We start from the raw sequence: 25,098 nt of genomic DNA on the forward strand, positions 1-25,098 counted from the left end.
CATAGCTGCTGTCTCATGCAGTTACTAGGTCCAAGGGCATTGAAGGAAAGTTTCTTTCTTAAAGTTCCTCTAGTGATTTCAAACACAGGAACAGCAAGCCTAGATCAAGCCACACACCAGCAGTGAAAACTGGGATGACAATGTGTGTAAAATGCAAGCCTAAGACACCTGCCCTAATAATAACCTTACCTCAATCCACAGGAAATCCTAAAACCACCAGGAAAAACACAACTTTGTTTTGCGTTCAATGAAGAATTCTTACTTTCATACCACTTTTTCTTTTTTATTTAAAATATTATAACCAATTGACATACTAGATAACACTGTTTACATCCAGTGGTGCATGTTTAATGACTAGGGCATGAACGAGTAAACCACAATAATGATCTCAGCATTCCCTACAAAGTGCCCCATTTTGTTTTGTCTAGAGAGAAGAGAGGAGAGCACAGGGAAGAGGAGGGAGGAAGAAGGAATGACACACACAGGGAGAGAGAAAAAAAATCTAATTATTATCCTATGTTTTGAGGTTTAAAACCTTATTAACAGGGTAAAACGTAATGAGAAAATAGACGTCACAGTCCAGGCAGACAGCTACTTCAGTTTAACTTCATCATTCGGCTATAAGATTAACAGCTTCTCAAAAATATACCAAATATTGGGCCTACAAAAGTAATTTATTTCTTCGTAAAATTTACTAAGATTTCCTCCTTTTGTAAAATGTAAAGCGTGGACTGATATCTTGAGCAGGTTTCTTACAAAACAGTGATGATGTCAATAAGCATATGCAGCACAATTCCCCAGACGCAGTGGAAGACTGCACGGGACTGTCTCTTACTGATGCAAGGCTTGCACTTCACACACTTACTGGTATTTTGTCAACAGTGGCTATAAAGTATTCAACGCACATTTAAAATTTACACTGAGTAAAGGTCTAACAGTAAGGGCAACAGCTTACTTGGGAAAGCATAGAAAATCAGTGTGAGGTAGTTCAATTAAAAACCTAGTCTAATTTTAAGTCACTGTGAGAATAGGACATTGTGCAAAACTAATCCACAGGTAATAGTTCTCAGGAGTTTCAGTAACGAAGAGAATCGAAACCAGAAGTGCCCAGAAAGTTGCTTACTAGACTCCCCTTAAGAGCACTCTGCCTAAGAGCAGTTACTTTGAAATTAACTTGGACACAAGTTTTCCTATCTTACCCCAAACCACACATTTCTGCTTCAATGCCCTTTATCTCTTTCATCTTTTGTGCGACTAAGACAAATGTGCTTCCTGTGGTTTACAGGAAGCACCCAAGAGATCAGTAAAACACGATGCACACTAACTAGAATGCAACAGGCCACAGGGCAATGCTGATGAGGGCTACGGGTGAGAGACGGTGCTGGGTACCTACTCACTGGTAAGAATTGCTGGGGTCATGGGGCATCATGCATCCACTCTACACTAATGTGTGACTAATGAACAACACTCACAAACTACAACAGGATTCCTGAAAATATACTATGTTGTTTTTCTTTTAAGTCTCAAAATGCTGTGCAGGCTAGCGCTTAGGCAGCACTCATGGCTGTCTTCGTGTGTGGGTGTGTGGCAGAAACTGACCAATGATGTAAACCAAGTCCCACTGTGACTCAGGAAGCAGCTTCCCTGGCCTACTGCTCGTCCTGTCCTGTCAGTGTCCTTCCCACCTCCAAGTCTTAGGGTGACAAAGTGAGATGAGCTCAGAACTGAGGGACACAGGTGACAGGCAGGCTGCTGCTTTGTACACAATTGAGCTTCTCTGTACTGGCGGGGCTACTGCTTCTCTTACAAGCCAGGTGTGAACGCACTGGGCCGCTGTTTCTGGTGTGTACTCTTCTGAGATCTGGCGATCAGCAGCATGGCGTGACACAGTAAAGACCGCTTAGCAAAGAGCATCGAAGACTGGGATGCTCTATTTGTAACAAAGCAATCCCAACAACATGGCCATCTTATGGATGACCACTACATATTAGCGGGTACGAGAACTGGAACCAGGAAGACATGTAGAAAGAATAAGGCTCTCTTTCCTAAACCATGAAGTGGAATGCTAATTCTAAGTTAAACAACTTTCAGACAGTAAGACAATCGGCATCTTAAATACATGTCATTGAAAAGTCAAATGATAGGGTGGTTTAACAAGTACTGAGAGACAGAAATGTTATTTGTAATTCCTTAAAAAAATACTTAAGATGCTTTAAGACTCTTAAAAAGTACCAGCAGGGTTTATGTTAACAGATATAAACAAAGGTGTGTGTGTGTGTGTGTGTGTGTGTGTGTGTGTGTGTGTGTGTGTGTGTGTGTGTGTGTGTGTGCGCGCGCGTGTACAGTGGATCTTAAAAAGCTGGACCACGTGTTTAACAAACAGACCTTGCTTTTAGGGTATAATTTTGTTAAGTATTTCAGCTTACATTAAGCACTGAAAGCTTGTTTTCTTTTAATTCAACTGAAACACGAAGGCTGGCAAGTGGGAGCTGGCAATTACAATAAATGATACAATCAGAACAACTGGTATTCCTTACTTAACCGAAATCTGAACCAAGAAAGACGGCTTCTCAGCGATCAAGTACAAAACACCGAAAACTAACTAAAGCATGTCAGCTGTTAAGTGCAATAGTGACACATTTTATCATAGGGAAAATAAAACCAGTTAGTTGTAAAACTAGTATAAAATAAGAACACGCTCATGCTCCGATCTCGGCTAAAATCCTGACTCCAACCATCTATTTCTATAACCCAAGAGGCACGACAGTCTCAAATTCACACTTGTCTAACAAAATTAATGCACCATGTTGTACATATAGAAAAGGAATCACTAAAAGGTGAGAGGCTAGAAATCATAATAAACTAACTTGCTATATTTCAAAGTATATAAAAAGGTAATTAATGTATCTTAGTCTTAAGTATTGCACATAAACAATGACTTAAAATACTCTATTTAAAAGTAATTCTACACTAAATATTAAAAAAAAAATCCTCCCCAAACAAAATAGAACCAAAACAAACAAATGAAAACCTGCTAAGCAACCTTTCGTTAGTCTAGGCTGTGCCTGCTCTTGCTGCTGGCTGGAAGCTCCAAGGGGCTTCTTCCTACAACCCTGCAGCTCATACAGCATGCATTTCCCAGTTCCATGAAGCCCCTCTTACTCCAGATAATACCAAAGGTGCCTGGGTATTGCAGACATCATTTCAGAAATAATGAGGCCTTGATGACATTTTACTTAGGAAAGATTCAGTTACAGAGAAGGATTCTGCAGATATAAAATGTAAACAGTGAACACACACTTGTCAGGAGCAGCACCATTCTTACACTACTCAACGTCCACACTGGAAATCAGACATAAAACAAACCAAAGACTCAGACTAAAGAGCCACCACTATGCCTGCTCTGCTCACTGTGAAGAAACAGTCCTTAGAAAATGACATCCTACATATGGCTGTGTGCTACTATTTTCAGATGAACGGTATATTGCTCATTTAAATGTCACCTACACAAGTTTAAGTAGGCTTTGGGACCTCCTGACAGCTAGTAGAAACAGGACTATGCTACAGGTAGAATCAAATGGCCAGGAACACCACCAACTGGTGCTCAACAGACTGACTGCTAAGTGAGCAGGATTTGGGAAAGGTCCAGCGCCCAGGAACTGAACAAATGGGAAAGTTCAGGCTCTTGGACCAATGCCAGGACCTACAGGCTGAGGAGATACCTCAGTGTATACAGAAGCAGGCTCAGCGCTAGTACAGGGGAAGCGTCTGCTGAGCTCCACTGAAATGTAGATTCATGAAGGATCCTCTTGACTTTGTGTGATCAAAAGCTTCAAGCATGCCACAAGTGTTCAGAATATGCCACATTTCTTAATTTAAGTTTTGTTAGGTTGGTGTAGGGAGACTCAAATGTAGAAGGAGGTGCCCAGCATCTTTAAAGACATGCTCTGTTACTCTGTCATTTAGATAACAGGGTGTCCGCTAAAATTTAGGTAAGGTTGCCTACCAATTGTTTTAACTAAGATGGGATTGGCAAGTAGCAAATATTGGAGGTTTCTTGACACGTTCATCATTTACAGTAGTTATTCCTGAATATAACTGGCTACAGGTTATTTTCCCTTACTCCTCTGGGGTTATTTCATTGATAAGCACATAACCCTGAAGGATAGCATCATGAACAAACATCTGAAATAAATTCTAATAAAAAAACTTATAAACATCTTAAATAATTCATGATATATGCAAGTCACCACATAATAGTTGCTTTGATAAACAAAAATCTTACAAATTCAGTAAAAAAATCAGCAGCATAAGATAAAGCAAATATGCAAAATTTAAACCATGATAAAATAATTAGGTTTACATTATACAGTTAATTACAGCAAAAATACAATACAGTTTTGTTGCTGTTTAAAAACACAACTTAGGTTTTAAATTACAACACTCGAAATTAAAAAAAAATAAACTACTTTACTACAAAATGAATTCTACATTTTCTGAAAAATCACTCAAAAATATGACCACTGAATTGTTTTTAAAGCAGTTCTATCAATGACTAACCAATTCCCCATCCCTCCCACCCACCCAAGGCCCAAGTAGTCATCTACAGCAGCCCAGAGGTCCAGCTGATGCTTCTAGACTGCTGTCTGTATCCGAGGCCAGAGTCGGATCTGTGGACATTGAAGACATGTCATTGACAGACGGCGAAGACGACGGATGCTGAGAGCCATTGATCACTGCTGCACCTGTGCTATGAGAAACAAAACAGCAAACCAGTTGCAGAGAGAGTTGCAGACCGGGTGGGGGCTGTGTACTATGCTGCCTTCCTCCACTGTCAACGTACTTCTTTCCTGGGTTTATGGGCTGAATCGTACTGAACAGAAGACTAATGTTCTCTTGTGTACAAAAGCTATGAGAGGAGAACTATGAAAATGTCCTGAAACCTATACTTGTTTTCTATCCATAATGCATTTTTAGTTTAAGACAAGAAGTTAAAAACCAAGTAACATGGAATGGCCCTACAGCAAGATCTGTAAATGGGTCTCAGGGTGTGTTCCCAAAGAGTTGAGGGTACACACAAAACTGTTTGTTAGGGAGACGATCTCTAAGACCCCAGTGACTAAAAAAAGTCTGAGAACTAAAATACTATACAAAATTACTTTTGATAGAGTCTCAAAAACCACAATGTCCAAGTGACACTCCTGGTTCATCTTTCAAAGCAGAGGCCAACACAAAAGAACAGCATTTGATCAGGAGGGACCTGGTACATCAAGTGCACCAGTCTACGAGAGACTGACTTGTCAGGGTAACCGGAACAACCTGGTGAGGTAAAGTCATGCATACTTTGATCCTAGTGAGCACCAGGCAAATACAAAAACAGACTTACTACACAAAGGGAAGAACGAATGCTTTTCTCTGCTAAAAAGCAGTATCCAACAAGCATTTCTTTCATCCAAAAAAAAGAAAAAGAAAAAGAAAAAAAGAAAAACCTCAAAGAACAGGAATATCTTATGGAGAGACAGAAATTTTTTAAGGAGGCTTCATTCAGGGGGAGGATCATGTCATGCTAAAGCATCTCAACAAGAGGTAGCAACTTTCAAGCTATAAGCTTACTAAGTAAGGGTCATTTACATGAATGTAAGTTCTCATAAACACATTTACAGAATAAAAACAGTGTGTAGTATTCAGGGCCCCAAGATGCTGAAAGCAAAGTAGGTAGGAACTCTGCTGACGCACTCCTCAGGCTCTGGGATCATCCCCACTCTGTGTGGCGATGAGCAGAACACGGAGAGGCAACAGGTCCTCAGGAGCTTGTGTTCAAGTGTGACTAACGTACCCCAAAGGGAACATCAGAACGTGATGGTACCTGGAGCAAATTTAGCAAATTTTGTGGTGAAGCTTTAATCTATTCCAACTGAAGACTTTTCAAAGCCAGGCATAAAGAGCTCTAAGGATTTTCTTCTTTAAAGACATGGCTGTACAACTTGCAGGACAACAGAGACAACAGCAAGTGTACCAGGGCAACGCTGTGCCGCTGCTTTCAAAGTTAACCATCCAACTGATGAGCATGGGACGGACACAGCTCCAACTGCATGAGCATGGGAGAACTGCAGCCCCCAGGTCCCTGAAGACTAACACAAGGATAAAGTACCATCACATCCACAACCAGGTTTATATTGTAACCAACCTAAAGGAGACGGCTGCCCTCTTATGACGCCATTCTTAGTTCGCTCCTCCAAATCCATGACCTCCTTGTATATCAGTTCTGAAAAAGAGGAGGAGGAATGACTCACAGGTATGTATACTTAAGTCATCGCTTACGTATCTGTTAGGTGCATCTACCTGGGTTCCTGCAATAATAGTAATGGTCAAGTGTCAGCTTCAGAGGTGTTAGCAATTAATCCAGTGATCGTCAACTACAGACTATGCTGACAGAGAGCTAAGCTCTCTGCTCTAACTGTCCGGGCTGGTTAAAGGGCAGCTGTTGTCAGAAGCCAGCCCCTGCCTTCAGTTTATCAGTCACACAGCACTCTGCCTTACAGATGCTTATCTACTTGTCAAGGTGAGGGCTGAGGTCCATGCTTATCCTCCTTCTACTTCCTGGGCCCTGTCCTTATACAACAAGGTTGTAATTACAAAGATTTATAACCAAAGCAGCATCTACAATTAGAATGGGACAGAAGGGCATTTTTACTGAAAGAAAAGCAGCAGCAACTTCAGCAACTTCCAAGTAGCCTAGAGCAGGTATGAGCATCAACACCCCTTCCTAAGATTCCCGTACTCCTGAGTGTGGGGTCAGCAACAGATCACTGCTGGACAGATTTGACTGAGAAAAGACACCGACCTCACTGTGTCCCCGCACCCTGCTCTATGTGATTCTATGGTACCATTACCTATCATCTTTAAAAAATTACATAAAAGTGATTCTGTGAAAAAAACATAAAGAACTCTAAAATGCTTGTATAATTCCTGAAGTTAAAGTTTTTTATTTGTTTGTTTTGTTTTTTAATAAAGAACCCCTTGCTGGAGACCAGGCACAGATGACACATACCTATAATCCTAGTACTTGGGAGACCGAGGCCAGAAGATCACAAGTTTGATGCCAGTCTGGGCCACACATACGCACATACTTTTATTTCAATATTCTTCAAACATTAAAAGCATTATAAAAAAGCTGAATACGCAACCAATCGATAAAGCACCTAACTGATAGATAGGGATTTCTTTTTCAACTCAACAGAAAATTATCAAAAAAGCAAAAGCAAAAATAAGTGGACAATAAATGTATGAAAAAATAATCGCCATTCCATGTCATCAGGGATACATGAAAGCAGTACTGAGATTCTATCCAACATCAATCGAAATGGCTACCATCTATCAAGAAAGCCAGTAGTAACAAATGCTGGCAAAGATATTGGGGGAAAACAAGGAACCGTCATTCATATTAGAATAAAAATGTAAATTATAATAGTCACTATAGAAATTACTGGTTCCTCAAAAAACTAAAAAGCAGAATTCCATTATAGGCATCTCAGGCGACAGCAGCAGAAATATGTGCACACCTATCCTTCCTGAGGTACAATCCACCACAGACACCATCAGCACAACTGAGGTACAATCCACCATAGACACCATCAGCACAACTGAGGTACAATCCACCACAGACACCATCAGCACAACTGAGGTACAATCCACCACAGACACCATCAGCACAACTGAGGTACAATCCATAGCAGTGATAGACACCATCAGCACAGATGGCCATCAGTAAAAAAAAGTGCATGAAGAAAGGGGATGAGATGGGGTGTGGTGGCACAGGTCTTTAATCCCAGTACTCTAGAGGCAGGCAGTTCTAGGGAAGTCTGACATTCGTCTGAACTACATAGGGAGTTCCAGGCCAGGTAGAGCTGGGTTTTTGAGTTCCTGTCTCCAAAAACAACAAAAAAAGTGGGTTGTATTTATGCAAATTAGTTTTAGCCAGCCATAAAGTAGAATGAAATGTCATTTGCTAGAAAATGGATAGAACTGAAGATTATCAAGTAAGTAAAATAACTTTGAGTCAGAAAGATAAATATTGCATGTATTCTTTCCTACGTTACGTGGCACCTGGGTTTGACAATATAAATATACATGGTACAAACACATACAGGGACTGATTAGGGGGAGAAAAGAGACCAGAGAGAAATAAGGAGGACATGAGAGTAATAGGAGGTTGACATGGACAAGGTAGAGTGATGCACACACCTGGAGGTGTTACAGTGAAACCAGTTACACTGTACACTGAAATAATAAAAACGAAAAAGTGTATTTATGCATAACCATATTAATAGAGAAAAAAACTAGATCTGATATTCAAAGATGATAAATTAAGCCACTCTGCTGGCTACAGTGGGGGTGGACTGGATTAGTACTCTTGTGTCATGCTGATAGAAGCAGAAATTATACTTTAATAAAAAATCAGGAAGTAACAAAAATTTAACATTTGGTCTAACATATAACCTTTTCGGACTACTCTCTCAGTTAAATTCAAGTATGTGCACATAAACAGATGGCCAGTGTCAAGACTGTGTGAAGGTCACCCTCAGTGCTTCTCACAAGGGATCTGGACAGACTTGAGACACAAGCTTCCCTACAGCTCACCACTTGCCAGCTGTTAAGAGTGCGAAGGCAGCTGTGGACCAACAGGGTCTGTCATCTTCAAGATGTACGGACACATCAACGACCAGGTGTGTACACTGAGAATACAACCACCAGGGCTCTTAGAGATGGGACACCCAAACACCAGTGTTGGAACAAAGGTGGAAACACTAATGCGCCTATAGCTAAGGTGAAAATCTTCAAAATTAAGGAAGGAAACTGACGCTCTACTTTTGTAAGGCAAATAAACAAAAACATATTACTAAATGTAAGTTATGAAAACAGAAAGCAACATTTCCGTAGCATGAAGTTAATGCAGAAGGTCAGAAGCTCCCTCAGTGTCTGGGACTCTGATGAGCGCACCTTTCCACTCCTCTATTGTGTGCTCCCTTTCATCTAACTGCTTGTCAGGGATCTTTGGTGGTGGCTGCAAGACACAAGCAGGAACAATTGGGTTAGTTTACTAGAATTATAGATATAATTAATTATTTGAAATATCAGCTAGACATAAGACTTGAAAGAATGAATCATGAGACAAAGGCCAATCAACCATCTTTAACTCTCTGGAGAGTAGTTCTGTAAGATTCCTTTCTAAGTAATAAGCTGCCTTTTTTTTAAATCCCAAATTTTAAAGTTGCCACATTTACCTCTGTCACAGGAGTCTGCTCTGCTTTGAAGAGAAAACATTGTTTCTATCTAAGGATGCGCCTGTCTTAGGCTGCTCTAGTCCACTGGGAGCTCCACAGAGACAGTGGAGGTTCCTGGACTATGAGACATGAGCTTGGAGAGAGGCTCATTAACCTAAGGTTTTCTTTATGAAGAACCAACACTATCGATGTACATTTTTATTAAAATGACAAGATCTCTTTGGACTTAATTCTAGCCCTAGCTCTAAGACTGGAGTCTGCCCTTCAAACATTAAGGAGATAACTTACGGCCTCTGCTTCTGAAGGATCATACCAGACGTTGATGTACGGGTGCTGGAGAGCTTCGTCTACGGAGATCCTTTTGGACGCATCTATCACCAGCATTTTAGATAACAAATCTCTCGCCTGACTGGCTGCAAAAGTAACGAAATTAATATACACCAGCTCATGCGAGTCTCATTCACTTTAGGCTGCTGCTGTTACGGTTCTCTTTAGAAATACAGCTTTGCTAAGCATGGCGGTACATATGCTTGAACTGCTGAGCTGAGGATGTGGAGGCGAAAGGATCACAAGCCCTGCAAAACTTGGTTTATAGAAATTGAACCAAACCAAGACAAAACAAATCCTATGCTTTTAAAATGATGCTTTTGCTATTTATTTTTATGAGTACTAAAAAAGATTTATTGCAGTTTTTGTTTGTTTCATCTTTTGAGACAGGGTTTTCTCTATGTAGCCTTGGCTATCCTGGAACTCCCTCTGTAACTATGCTAGCCTTAAACTTACGATATATCTGCCTGCCTCCCAAATGCTGAAATTAAAGGTACTTACCACCACTGCCCACCTTGACTTACTGCATTTTCCAGTTGTGTAAAATGTGTCCAGTTGTGTCTAAAGGGAAGTGGGGTGTGTGTGTGTGTGTGTGTGTGTGTGTGTGTGTGTGTGTGTGTGTTTGTGTGTACATGAGTGCAGGTGCCCAGGGAGGCCCAAGAGGGCACGGCATGGCCTAGGCTGGATTGATGAGTGCTTGTGAACTGCTTCCTTCACATGGAGGGTAGGAATTGAACTCAGGTCCCCCACAAGAGTAGCAAACAATCTCTCTAGTCCTCATTTTTGTTTCTTCTTTTTTAAAGACCAAGTCACACTATGTATGCTAGGCAAGCCTGAAACCTACTAGGTAACCCAAGATTATGTCAAATCCTGACAATCTATCAGACACAGTTTCCCAAGTGCTAAGATTACATCAGGAACCACCACACCTAAAAAATAATTTTTACTATAAAATCATGATTTATAAAATACACCCCCACCCCATTTTGAGGTAGGGTCTTTATTATGTAGCCCTGGCTAGCCTTGAGCTCAGAAATCTTCCTATCTTTGCCTTCCAAGTATGAGGATTAAAGGCAAAGGCTACCATATCCAGCTAAAATGCAAAAATCAGAGACAAAAGAACAAAACCTTTGTATGTTTCACAAGCAGAATTTATTTTGAGTTAGATCCTCTAAAGATATGACTAAACATTCTTCCTATACATGTATGTTCAAACAGAGTTTAGTGCACACAATTATACTACTTACCTTTAAGTTTGTTATGTTCTGAGTCAGCTGGGAAAAGCACATCAGGAAACAGTTTCTCAAAGCTATAGCCAGCGTACTTAGGTCTGTTTTCAACGTAAGTCCTTACTGTTGGTTGTAGTTTCTTCATGAATTCAGGACAAGGTGTTCCGAGCTGTTCAATAACTTTATTCCACTGATCAATATCTATTATCAAGTAGCTAAGAAAAATACTCCATGTATCAAATGTTCAACACTTTAATCATATACACATTACTAAATATAAGAAAATGGAAAATTTAAAAATCCTGAAGAATGTAGCCATTATATATTTTGTACCTCAAAGCCACCTTATAAAAAACAATGATTACAAGTGGATAAAAATGATCAATAAATAAGCTTTGTTCATCTTATTTATTGTGTGTAGATATAGATATAAACACTAATTTTACCATAAAATGGAGGCATAAACAAGCAAGTTGAAAATAAGAATTGTAACTGAAAACTATCATTACATACATAAAAACTGAAATGCAAACTGCACAAAGTGTTAACATTTAAAACCTGCCTTTCTCCCAGCTCTTAAGAAATGCAAATGCACTTCCTTCAGAGTAAGAAACGTTTCTTGTCTGTTCCGCTTTTTTGAGTTCTTTACACTAACAGCAAACACCCCATTGTGACAGAAATGATAGCCTTGACAGGAGCATCACGTTCTTTTGCCATTCTCGGGTTTGCCTATGTTAATAACGCTGTAAAGCTCTGAAATGAATGAAGATGAGGCCAGTATCTCCCTACGCTGCAGACTAGGGGTTCTGGCCTTGGTCCTTCCATCTGCATACTCCAAACCTCCAAGACTAACGTCCCCCATTCTCTTACTGTAATGGGGTGAATATCCTCACCCCACCTAAAACAATTGTGTTACTCACTGACAAATCACGCATGAGTCCAACCTAATTACCAACACAGGAAATTCTGGCCGAATTTTCAGCATGCTATCTATGTTAATGTAATGAGACAACAAGACATGACACACAGAACAGTAACAGAAAGACATGGGGAAACCAAACAAAAAGAAAAAAATGAACAGTAACAACAGATAATTCCAAAATCCATGCTACCTTCAGAATAGTTAAAGACTTTACTCTAGTGTTAGAAACTTTAGTGAAAGCCCTAACTTCTCGTGTTAATCAACTCTAATCAAGTAAGGACCTGTGAATTAACCACACTTGAGCCCTTTTTCAAAATTAACATATAAAACAATAAATGAGGAGAAGAAAGTCTACATCAGGTAAGAGGTGGTACTCTGGAACAGTAATCTAATAATGCTTTGTAACAGGAAGAGAGAGAATACATTCTACCTGGCCAGGCTGACAAGATACTATACATTTGACCTTTAGAAACTACACTTTAGGCCAAAGATAAGGATACGATCTGTACCTGGGAACAAAACACCACCTTTGATCATTTCTCCCATGATGCACCCAACTGACCAAATGTCAACTGAAAACAAAATGCATGACATTAACATAAAGATTTTGGTTAAAATAAAAAGAAAAATATATAAACACTAAAAACACACACACACCATATACACTTAAAATTATAAAAAGCAATATAAAATAAAAATGAGTGACAGTGAACACACTGACGACCAGCAGAGACTGTATGTCCTGCTGCCAAATGCAGCCTACCAACACTTGAGCTTCTTAGCAACAGCCTTTACAAACTTTACATCTATTTAAAAACCTGTACTGTACAAATGGAGCACATATTTCTTTTCATTAGCAAACAGAAGGAAGTTCACCGCCTAGCTAATTAATCTGCTGCAGCAGCACAAGGATACAGTCCCTTCCTGGAAAGAGGATTTTGTGGCAAACCATTTCTCCCATAATGCACCCCACAGACCATAAATCCACTATATGTTTGCAGCACAAAAGAAGAAAAAGCAAAGCAAAAAATCGTTAAAATCAAAGAAGCATAATATGACTGCATCATCTAAAAAACTGCAGAACATCACAAAAAGAAAAAGGTGATTTTAATTTCAAATAATTTAAAACACAAAATACTTTTCAAAAAGCTTTGATTCACAAAAGAAAATATGAAGTATGGCATTTTAATTACATGTCTAATTTTAAAGTGAGAGCTATGCACAGATATTGCATAAATTAAAAAAACTATACATTTTATAACTGAGATTTTGCAAGTAATATATGAAGTAGAACCAAACAAAATTTTTAAGATTGAAAATGTAACAAGATGTACTATTTTGAGGTTTAACTGTGCATTTTACTCTCTCTTTAAGTTAAATTAAAAAGCATGAGCAGAAATAATTTAGCATATTAAAAACAGAAAGGTATCTATATTTTAATAAAATATTAACCTAAATTTTGGGGGGGAGGGTTTCAAGCTGGATTTCCCAGGCTTATTTAACTGAAAAGGCTTTGTTTGTTTATTCTGAACTAAAAGTAACTTATTCTCCTGGTAACACCATTTACATTTATATCCATCTCTACCCATAACAGAACAAACCAACAGAAAAAGAACAGTTTATCTACCAAGAAACCTTGGTAAACAAGTGTTTTTCATTATCTCATTTTTTAAGTTTTGTTTTTTTTTTTTTAAACTTTGGGTTTAAAAGTTAGTTTTGGTGGAATGCAATATCAAAGTGTCGAAGTGCCCACAAATCTGTGATCTACAGTCTCCTAGCATACCTCCACACTATAAAACTTGGTACAAGGGGTCTCATTTGCTGTTAGGCAGTTTAAAATAGATTAGATTACCCCCAAACTTTCCAAACTATTCTGAAATACTCTGCAATAAGACCAAACAGGAAATCTCACCTCTGTGTGTGTGTGTGTGTGTGTGTGTGTGTGTGTGTGTGTGTGTGTGTGTGTGTAAGGACAATGTCTGTATGTCACCCCTGTGGCTAATATAGTTATACAGTGATGAAGCATTAGATTTGACTTGGTTCCTGGGGGAACAGGCAGGAAAAGCAATGAGATGATCTACATGACTCTCATCTAAGAGAGGACAACATGTCAGCTCTTATGATAGCTTCTCTAATTTCTGGTAAGGAGCTATGTCAAGATCATCTTTACAGGACATTAACATGTGGTGCAATTTCTATGATAATCAAGTTTCACAGCAAAAGCAATAGCAATCTGACTATCAATTCTCAAAATAAATTTTTTTTTTCAGAGCCGGGGACCGAACCCAGGGCCTTGTGCTTCCTAGGCAAACGCTCTAACACTGAGCTAAATCCCCAACCCCTCAAAATAAAAATTTTAAACCTTATGTTGACACTATTAAGAAAACAGAAAAGCATGTTTACTTTAAAAAGTGATAATTGATATTTAAAGTATTTGTTTTAAATTAGCTCAAATAAGGAAGGGAAATTAAGCAATTTCCCCAATTTCAATGGGATCATGTGTGTGTGTGTGTGTGTGTGTGTGTGTGTGTGTGTGTGTGTGTGTGTGTGTGTGTGTGTATGTATGTATGTATGTATGTATGTATGTATGTATGTATGTATAATGAAGAATCTTCAAGATTGACCTAATCGTTTCCTGGTTTAAAGTAAACCACTGTTCCAATTTCCATCCTAGAAACATGCCACACTTAAAAAGTTATGGTTTAAATCAATGCATCCACACATAATACTATATACAATCTCCTTAAGGTGGGACACAGGCTTTAATCAAACACTAGTGCCTCCCACGAGAGGCTGAGTTATCCATTAGCTTTCCAGAATTAGAAAATGTAGCTCTCAGTCTTTACAGTGAGTGCTACCATTTTTTTTTTTTTTGTACTATTTTGTTTTGTTTTCTGAGACAGGATTTCTCTGTATAACAGCCCTGGCTGTCCTAGAACCTGCTTTGTAGAACAGACTGTCCTCAAAGTCAGAGATGCCTGCCCCAGCTCCTGAGTGCTGGGACTAAAGGGGTGCCATCACACCAGGCTCCTGAGTGCCACTATTAACACTGACTAAAGGTGCTGGAGACAAAAGCAAATACAACTGATATATATGATTATATAAGAGTAAATTATTAAGAATTTTATGTTCATGTTTAAATTACAGACGAGCAAAGAGCATAAATCCTAGTTTTACAATTCTTCATCTAGGTATTCACATTTAAGGAAGATCCCCATGCTTTCCCGAATATTCATGGCAAAATGTTCAAAGCCTAGATAGACATTTGAAATAGGAATGCTTGCTTAACTATATGCATTCAATTTAAGTATATAAAAACTGATAAACAAAATCAGAAGAATATTTCAATGTGAAAATGTATGCTGACCGTTCTCCTTGTAGCCCATGCCGAGAATGACCTCTGGTGCTCTGTAGTAACGAGTTACCACGTAAGGCGTCATCATAAAACTCGTTCCTGCAGTCCTTGCCAGTCCAAAATCAAGAATCTTCAAAGTGCAGTCTGATTTGACTACTATATTACTAGGCTTTAAGTCCTTCAAGAAATAAACATTAAAATGACTGCTAAGACAGATACAAAGGTTTGTACTTCTTAACTGAGTTACACAGTCTGTCAAACATCTTGCTAACTGCTCACTGTTTTCACTGCAGTACCACTGCACAGGGCCATCCTTATGACAGGCAAACCCAGCAAGTCAGAGTTAAGATCATTTCATTTACATCAGCAAACCCAGTACAGACATTGTTAATGGTTATTTACTTAAAAATAAAATTATTAAAATTTTATTCCCTATTTTGTTTTGTTATATTTATTGTATTTATGTCTGTGAAGTTGAAGACAACCTGCTCTACAAAGCAGGTTCCAGGACAGTCAGGGCTGTTACACAGAGAAACTCTGTCTCAGAAAACCAAACCAAACCAAATGTTATTATTTACTAGAAATTCTTGGATAAATAGAACAAGAGATTAGGAAAGGAGTCTTAAATGTCATTAAGAACCTCTGTGCTAGGCACAGTGGCCCATACTTTGAAATCCTCAAGTACGAAGGCAAGAAAGGCAGGAAGGCTGGAAGTTCAGTACATACAATGCACTGCTTAGCTTCTTGTTGACACAGCTAGAGTCATGTAGGAAGAGGAACACCTGAGAAACTTCCTCTACCACAATGGCCTGTAGACAACTTTATGGGGTTATTTTCTTAACTAGTAATTGATGTGGAATAATCCAACCCATAGATGGTGTCATCCCTGGGCAGGAAGTCCTGGTTGTCTGAGAAAGCAGGCCAAGATAACCACAGAAGCAGGCCAGGAAACAGCACTCCTCCATGGCATCAGCTTCGGTTTCTAATCCAGGTTCCTGCCTGACTGTTACATGAAAATATAAGATGAAATATGCCCTTTCTTCCTCAGGTTGCTTTTGGTCAATGTTTTTGTCATAGCAATAGAAAACAAGTTATAACACACAGCAAGACCGCATCTCAAATACCAATAAAAAACAACAATAAAATCGCTATTATGGGGCTGTGGATTTAGCTCAGTGGTAGAGCACTTGCCTAGCAAGCACAAGGCCCTGGGTTCGGTCCCCAGCTCTGGAAAAAAAAATCGCTATTATGGTAAGCATTTATACTCATTTACATACTAAATTAATAGCACTAAAAAAAAACCCCTCATTTTAGGACTGGAGAGATGACTCAGTGGTTCCAGAGGTCCTGAGTTCAATTCCCAGCAACCACATGGTGGCTCACAACCATCTGTAATGGGATCTGATGCCCTCTTCTGGTGTCTGAAGACGGCTACAGTGTACCCATATACATTTAAAAAAAACAAAACAAAACAAAAACTCATTCTAAAGTCACAATAAACTTTATATTGCTCTAAAACTACTATGGAACATTCTGATACTATTTCCACAATCTTGACATGATCCAGGTATATGTTATTTGAATATTGATTGTCAAACATGGTCACTTTTGTGGGGAGGGAAGCTTGGAATCAGTCTCAGTACAATAGATACTGTTCTAAAGAACCAAAAGGTGGCTCTCAGTCTGCCCATTCCTGACTCCCCACATCTATCACAAACACTTGCTTATAAACCTCTGTTCACATGTAGCAGACACTAGTGTGCTGGTGCTCCCCACCAGTCCATGAAGTTACTTTCCACTAATAATAGTAATGTTTTTGTGAACAACTGCTCCTTGGCTCCAGGCAGAAGGAAATGTGTGCAATGCCTATTAAAATGAAGGCAGTGGCATAAACACCCTGGCCTTCACATTCATCGTGCAGTTGCCTTTTAGCTTTGATGAGGAGTCGTATCCACAGCACAGCCGAACTATCTCTCATGTACAGACGAACAGCAGAGTGACACCAAAAGCTAAAGCCCTCGGAACAAAGATCCCTTCAAATGTCTACATGCAAGACTGCTTATATGCTATTTCTAACTTACTCTGACAAGGCTTAGAAAACAGACACTAAGGACTTTTGAAATTAAGCACACTAAGAATACAGGTTATTTAACAGAAGACAAAAATGCTATCATTTCTTTCTGCAAATAGGTTGTAATACAAAACAAAGAAATGCCCATGCTTAAGAATAAACCAGTTTATTATAAACTTTTTTTTTAAATTATACACTTCGGTTTCCCTCCCATGACTGTTATAGCTAGAGATTACTGGTTCTTCATACTGAGAGGTTCTAGTCTAGAAAAAAAACTCAAAATACTTTTTGTACTGGAACAATTAGGAGCAAATACATTTTTATTTTAAAAGAAACTGTGCATTGGAATAAACTTCCAAAAGTATTTGTCTTTAAGAATATTAACTCCAGCTCCGAAAAAAAGAACCAAAAAAAAAAAAAAAAAAAAAAAAAAGAATATTAACTAAAGTTCATTTTTCTGAATCAATGTTTATTTTTCTACATATGTCATAACAAATATCAGATTCGTATAGGAAGAGTGACTTGGAATTTGCATTCTATCCCTCTCCCCCACTGTCCACGCCTCTGTCTCCAGTCAGGCAGATGGCAACGGCAGACCTAGTAGGTAGAGTGGGACAAAGTAGAGAGGGCCAGGACACGACCGCCTGCAGATCTCCTCTTGCTTTGGTGATTAGTAACGTGACAGATAGTGGGCACCTCTATAAAGCCAAGAGCCACCCCTACCGTGATCTGCCTACACACACAATGTGAAAAATAAAGCTAGTCATGCTTGGCTACCAAGAGCTTGATGTCTGCCTTTGCAGTGGTGGCATACGCCTTTGATCCCAGTATTCCAGAGGCAGTGGATCTCTGAGCTCGAGGCAGCCTGGTCTATAGAGAGTTCCAGGACAGTCAAGGATATACAGAGAAATTCTGCTTCGAAAAACAGAAAACAAGAATCTGATATTTGTTATTGTAGCCAAGCCTAGCATATTCTGGCTGAAACCGATCCAGTACTGAGGAGTTACTATTACCTCAATCTGAAATCTGAAAGGCCCAAATTTAAGTTGGTTTTTTTATTGTTGTTGTTTTTTTTAAAGTACAACTGGCAATACTCAAAAGGTTGTTATATCTACACTAAGAAAAAAAGGTAGCTTCAAATCAGTCAAAGAACACTGGAGCTATCATGACAGAATCTTTGATTCAGGAATTTTTGATTTTCAGACTAGGGATGCTCACTGGTAAAATCTATTCAAATATCTAAAATCTAAATATTCTGGCCCCAAGCATTTCAGATCAGACAACCTATGCAAGGACACAGGACCATGCATTGATGGCAGTATCAAAATGGAGAGAGATCCAAATTATACAGAGGCAAAACTTTATGTCATCTGTACAGGACTTCAACTGATTGCTTTTGTAAAGAAAGATTTATGCAAATTTAAAGAGACATTTTCATCCCATGTTATGTACAGTTTTTTTTTCCCCCCGTCAGTGCTTTTGTGATAGAAGGGCAGTGTCTGGTCAGTAGCTGTGACAAACAAAATATGGTCTTTACATAAAGTTCCTTAACCCTTGCTCTATAAGAGATTAGAAAGCAAAACTTTGTCTGCTGATGGCTACTGTCTGCATTAGAAATAACTGGCTACTTTAAAAGTAGAAACAAAAGGTAACAGTGTCATTATTTGGACAAGCTAAATGCTACTAGAACCCAGAAAAAGGCCACAGTTGGTTTAGTTTATCCCAGGCCCACACATCATACTTTTACATGCCTCTCCTTATGACCTGTTTCAGTTAATGGAACTCAAAACAATGTGGCGCTCGACAGATCTGAATAATTCTGAACATGCTCCAGTTAGCATTGTTTCTACTTTTCTACCTCATACCATGGGAAAGGGAAAAGGATGTCTGTTGTGGAAGAAACTCTGAACCTGACCTGAGGTCTGGAGTAGTGCTTCGAGGGCCACACTGCAAACCCTGAGTAAGCACTGTGCTGTTTCAAGTCGTGGACATCTTGGAAGCCTGGAAGCTTGACAGTAGACTCAAGGGAGCCTCAAGTAAGTCCAAGAATACATAGACTGTCAGCTAATAAATACTCTTCAAAAGACATACAATTAGAAGCTACAAAGGTTACTGATACCACAACCATAAAAAATAAAACTCTTGTCAAGAAAGCTACTAAGCAACTTACATGGACTTACAAGAAACTCTGTCCTAAATGTCAACAACAGAACACACTTGTGCTCCTGTCTTTCATGGGTAGGAAGCAGGCCAAGAAAGCTGAGCAGTCCTTCGGTATATAGCCTTCAATACTCACTTGAGATCTAGCTAAGGAGGATAAGAGGAAAGGAAGACTTCCGGAGGGAGCAGCCAGGTAATGCAGACAACAGGTTGCACCGTGCAGAAATCGGATCCAGCAACTAGAGAGCGAACACTCCTACCTCCAGCGGAAGGAACACTTACAATGTCCATCCAGTGGAATTTCAAGTGCAACTAATAAATCAACATCTGTATTTTTCAGTTGGACTGTTTTGGCTACCCTAGCCCCACCTGACTATTCTGAGAAGGGAGGGGAGATAAATGTTTCTGGGCCCAAAGGATCAATGTCTGAATCTGATACAGACATTAAGGAAGATGGGACAGAGAACCATAGTATGTCAGACAACCATAGGCTATGGCAGGCCTGGTTCTTACCAACACTCATGGGCTTGCCCTCCTCACATTTTCCTTCTCTTCTATAACTAGGCAGGTCTTGATGGCTAGCTCTGCTGATGCACTACGTAGGGGTGATGTGTGTCACCTCCAGGCCAGCACATGAGCCAGTGTCTTACCATAAAGCTCTCTTCTGCTGACTCAGTGAGAACTGGTTAGAGGGAAGTCTCTCTCAGCACAGAGTTTTAAATGCCTAGAGGGACATCTAACTGCAGGGCCTGCAGGGAACACGTTTAGATGGTTTCTTAAACCAAGTGAGTAATCACTGAATGACACAGTTAGGGTGGACCTGGAATGGAAGGTGGAGGTGCTATGAGGACTAAATGAAAATTGACACCTACAGTTATATCAAAATTTTGGTAGTTGCTTCAGAATTTAAAGACAGCAAGAAAATATCCGACAAGAATAGCCAGAATCTAGTATCCTAAAACAATGGGAAGAGTGATCCAAGGAGTGGCTTCAGTAGGCTCTGGGATGTCTGTTCAGACCCTGGGCTCAGAGTAAATGCTCTTCCACTGCCCAGGAGGGATGGCCGCTGGTGGCCTTCAGGAAACTCCTCTAGGAAAGACCTGTTTTCAGGTCAGAGGTTAAATAGGAGCAACCAGCTGAGGCTTTTGAAATAAATGCAGCTAACGTAATTTCTCCCTTTGTCCACTTTTACTTTGTAATAGATACTGATCTTAAAGGAACTCTCTAATAAGCTTCTTACACGTACAGCTCCACCCTAGTTCCGCACACTGTCCAGCCTAGGATGCAGTCAGCGCACACTGTCCAGCCTGGGATGCAGTCATCAGTGCACACTGTCCAGCCTAGGATGCAGTCATCACCGCACACTGTCCAGCCTAGGATGCAGTCATCACCACACACTGTCCAGCCTAGGATGCAGTCATCAGTGCACACTGTCCAGCCTAGGATGCAGTCATCAGTGCACACTATCCAGCCTGGGATGGAGTCATCACCACACACTGTCCAGCCTAGGATGCAGTCATCAGTGCACACTGTCCAGCCTAGGATGCAGTCATCACCACACACTGTCCAGCCTAGGATGCAGTCATCAGTGCACACTGTCCAGCCTAGGATGCAGTCATCACCACACACTGTCCAGCCTAGGATGCAGTCATCAGTGCACACTGTCCAGCCTAGGATGCAGTCATCAGTGCACACTGTCCAGCCTAGGATGCAGTCATCAGTGCACACTGTCCATCCTGGGATGCAGTCATCAGTGCACACTGTCCAGCCTGGGATGCAGTCATCACACCAACAGACCTCTCGTAGATCTACTGCTAGCTCAACTTTATTAGATTAAGAACATTTCTTCAGCCATACTTTATTTTTCCTAACATCTTCTAAAATGAGTAAAAGGAGTTAAGTAACAAGAAAGGAAGGACTGCACCTTAGCTTGCACTGACACTAGTAATATCTTGATACCAAAGTATGATTAAAACTATCTTCACAAGAGAACTACAAACTAAATCATTAATGAATCCAGGGGTTAAAAAAAAAATGCAACAGAAATACTAGCAAATCAGTTCCAATAGTATACTGGAAAGATTATATATACCATGTCCAAATGGGATCTATCCCAGAAATAAAAGAGGACTCAAAGACAAAACAAAAAACCAACCTACCAAAAAAGAATCAATCTTCTATAGAAGGAGGTTTGGCCTTTGTCCTAAACTACCAGTGATGGCGACACCTAGAATATGCTGCTTGAAAGAACTGTCCTGTAGTGTGGAGGTTTTGACCATGACAGTCTAACAACATGACCAGTTCCAACCTTTGGAGGAAATGGAGATTTAATGTACTAGCATGAATCAGAGAATGATCCCTGGCAACTAAGGAGAGTGGTATGTCATCACTCCTGGATGAGTCTGGGAGAGCTTCCCTTGCTAGTGACACTGTATTGTTATACTCCATAGCCAACCAAACAAGTAAAACCTCTATGTTGGAGTCAGACTTCCCCACAGGCCTCTTTGGCTGGTCAGGACCATGGTAGAACTGGTGACTTGTAAGCAGATGGTCTAAACTCAGGGTAGTTCTGGGGCCCTTGAGCCTGTGTGTGGCTTGCTTTAGGTATTTGCTCCAACAGTGGGAAACAAACTAATCAATGGAGAGAGACAGAAAGCTTTCCCTTATTCTGACCAGCAAGACAAAGACACCTATTCCCACTACTGTTCTCTAACACCTTACTATGAGTTCTCCCTAGGGCAGCCGGGGCGTGAGGAAGCGCCCAAATGGAATACAAGTGAAGCTATGGTGCAGATGGCATGATCTTAAAAAAAAAAAAAATATCACCGTTTATGAACACATAAGTGCAGGCCAGAAACAAAGAACATAGTGACAGTTTAGGACAAAGGAAAGACCATGTGAAGCTACAAGAGAGTGCGTATGGATCTCACTAAACCCATAAAGTTTTGGGCACTGAGAACTGTGAGAAAAAAAAACTCCTGCTGTTTCAGCTCCCCAACGTAAAGTACTACAGACTAACACAGCTTAGGGAATGGAAAGATCTTATGCTTGCAAAGCCCTCAAGACAAACAAGTTAAGAGTCAGGTAGGAAGTGATGAAACCACCAACCAACTCACTCTTTAGATTTAATGAAATCATTGTCCAAAGTCCATTTGCTTTTTCTGCAGACACAGAAAAGCTAATCTCCAAATTCATATGCACTTAAAGTGGTTTTAACACTACTAAGAGAAGACACAGGAGTCACGGTCTCCCGCTTCACAGCAGTACAGAGTTACACGGGTAACTGGCACAGGTTAGAGAGACAGCTCAACAATTCAGCCTTCAGAGGACCTGGGTTTGGCCTCTACCACCCAAATGACGGCTTATTAAATCCTGTAAATCCGGGGGCTGGGGATTTAGCTCAGTGGTAGAGCGCTTACCTAGGAAGCGCAAGGCCCTGGGTTCGGTCCCCAGCTCCGAAAAAAAGAACCAAAAAAAAAAAAAAACCTGTTTCAAATCCTGTAAATTCAGCTCCAGGGGACCCTATCTCCTCTGGACCCATGGGCCCCGTACCCACATGCCCTCCCCATTAAAAATAATAAAATTTGTAAAAAAAGAAAAAGTGATTCTAATATAGGGACAGGCATGAAGTCTAATTATACAGAACTGGCAGTGCAGGAATAAAACCGTGACTTTCTGAGCAGCTAGAGTCTGAACAAGAACTAATACAACTGTTCCAGAGCTTGGACAACTGGATTTCTAAACATGGGAAAATGAAGATCGGCTTTGCATTTAGACCATATAAAACATAAATTCAAAATGGACCAAAAACTTACAAGAAGAGGCAATGTTGAATTTTTATGACCTCAATTTGGCAGTAGATTCTTATGCAAGACACAAGACCACATGTATTTGATACTTCATAAAAATTAAAACCATTTACATATTAATTAAGATATCGCTAGCAAAGTGGAAACGATCTATAATTGTATAAATTATATCTGGTAATGGTTTTATATAGTAGAACTGGAATATATATACAAAGCTATAAATATAACAAAGAGGCAAACAACTGATTTAGAAACAAGCCCTTAAGGGCTGGAGAGATGGCTCAGTGGTTAAGAGCACTGACTGCTCTTCCAGAGGTCCTGAGTTCAATGCCTAGTGACCACATGGTGGCTCACAACCATCTGTAATGGGATCTTGGTGCCATCTTTTACGTACAGGCATATATTCAGGCAGAACACTATACATTAATAAATCTTTAAATAAAAAAAAAAAAGAAACAAGGCCTTAAAAATACTTGTTTTTCAATGACATGGAAGTGGCCAAGTGACAACTGAAGAGACCCTTGACTACTGTGGTAGTCTGAATGTGAATGGCCCCCACAGGCTCATACGCTTAAATACTGTGTTCCCAGTTGGTGACACTGTTTGGGAAGGGTTAGGAGATGTATAACTGGAGGTGGGCTTTGAGATTTCAAAAGCTCATATCACTCGTTAGCTCTCTGTGTGTCACTGCCAGCAGATAAAGCTCTCTTGGCTATTGCTCTAGAGAGTGCTATGCCAGCCTGCCAGCCTGCCTGTTGCCATGCTAGTCATGGACTTTCTCTTTGAAACTCTTAAGCCCCTACCCAGTAAATTCTCTCTTCTGTAAGTTGTCATGGTCATGGTCTTTTGTTATGGCAATAGAAAAGTGAATAAGACAACCATTATTAGTCATTAGGAAATAATGACTAATGGGTTTATCAAAACCACAACAGAATACCACTCCATAGCCATTATAATGACTAAAATGAAAAACTCAGGTACTGCATACTGCCGATGCTGCAGAAAAACTGAACCATTATATACGGATTCTGGGAACATAAAATTTGAAAAAAAGTTTGATGGTTCCTCAAAAAGTTAATACCACATGATTTAGCAATCCTACCCAGAAAGACTAAAGAATAAGATCAAATAAATACTTGTCCATGAATTTTCATAGCAAACAGTATGTAACTGAAAGGTTAATATATAAATTATTTATAGAATATGGCATATGGAATATTATTCATTCATAAAAGGAAATACTAATAAATGATACAGCACAGATACCACAAAAACAGTACACTAAATCAAAGGAGCCTGACGCAAAAGGCCATATATTATATTATTACATTTGTATGAGCTATCTAGGACAGGTAAAGCCATAGTCCTGAATTTACCAGGATCTGAGGAGAGAGACACAATGAAGAGTAACAATTTAAGGGATGTAGTTTTCACCAGAAAAGGGTGATGCAAGTTTTAGATGTGACACAGGTAGTGATTGTGTAACACTGCAAATGGACTAAATACTTCAATACTTCAAATTTTAATCTGTTATATGACTTTCACTTCAATGATTGAAAAGAAAAAGATCATGGTGGGCTGCAGAGATGGCCCAACAGTTCAGAGCACTTAGGTTTGGTTCCTAGTACCCACGTGACAGCTCACAATTGTTTGTAGCTCCTATTTCAGTGGCTGTGATGCCCTCTTCTGGTCTCTGCAGACACTGCATGCATGTTGTGCACTTAAATACATGCAAGCAAATACACAAAATTTTAAAAAATCCTTAGGAAAGAACATGGTGATATTTTTCTACTAACCCGATGAATAATTCCAGCAGAGTGAAGGTGCTTGATTCCACACAGCATTTGATAGAGAAGGTAGGACATTCTTTCATGATCTAACTCCATCTGAATCACTTGGCAAAGATTTGCATCCATGAGCTCCATGACTATGTAACTTCAT

At 39.8% G+C, this 25,098-nt stretch overlaps 1 protein-coding gene across 5 annotated transcripts in view; it reads right to left on the bottom strand.

Annotated features, from left to right (window-relative positions):
- Positions 1-262: 262 nt before the first annotated feature.
- Mapk8 (mitogen-activated protein kinase 8) overlaps positions 263-25,098 on the bottom strand; it is an 82,801-nt gene continuing 57,965 nt past the window's right edge. The window contains exons 5-12 of one of the 5 annotated variants that reach the window (XM_087587384.1): positions 24,954-25,092; positions 15,130-15,295; positions 12,263-12,334; positions 10,859-11,041; positions 9,573-9,697; positions 9,001-9,064; positions 6,188-6,265; positions 263-4,745 (exon numbers count right to left, since the gene is read on the bottom strand). In XM_087587384.1, coding sequence (XP_087443510.1) covers positions 4,600-4,745; positions 6,188-6,265; positions 9,001-9,064; positions 9,573-9,697; positions 10,859-11,041; positions 12,263-12,334; positions 15,130-15,295; positions 24,954-25,092 — 973 coding nt within the window. In that variant the 3' untranslated portion in view covers positions 263-4,599. 5 annotated transcript variants of the gene reach the window in all.

This window comes from Rattus norvegicus, chromosome 16 (genome assembly GCF_021556685.1).
Source record: "Rattus norvegicus strain SHRSP/BbbUtx chromosome 16, alternate assembly SHRSP_T2T, whole genome shotgun sequence".
NCBI classification, from domain to species: domain Eukaryota; kingdom Metazoa; phylum Chordata; class Mammalia; order Rodentia; family Muridae; genus Rattus; species Rattus norvegicus.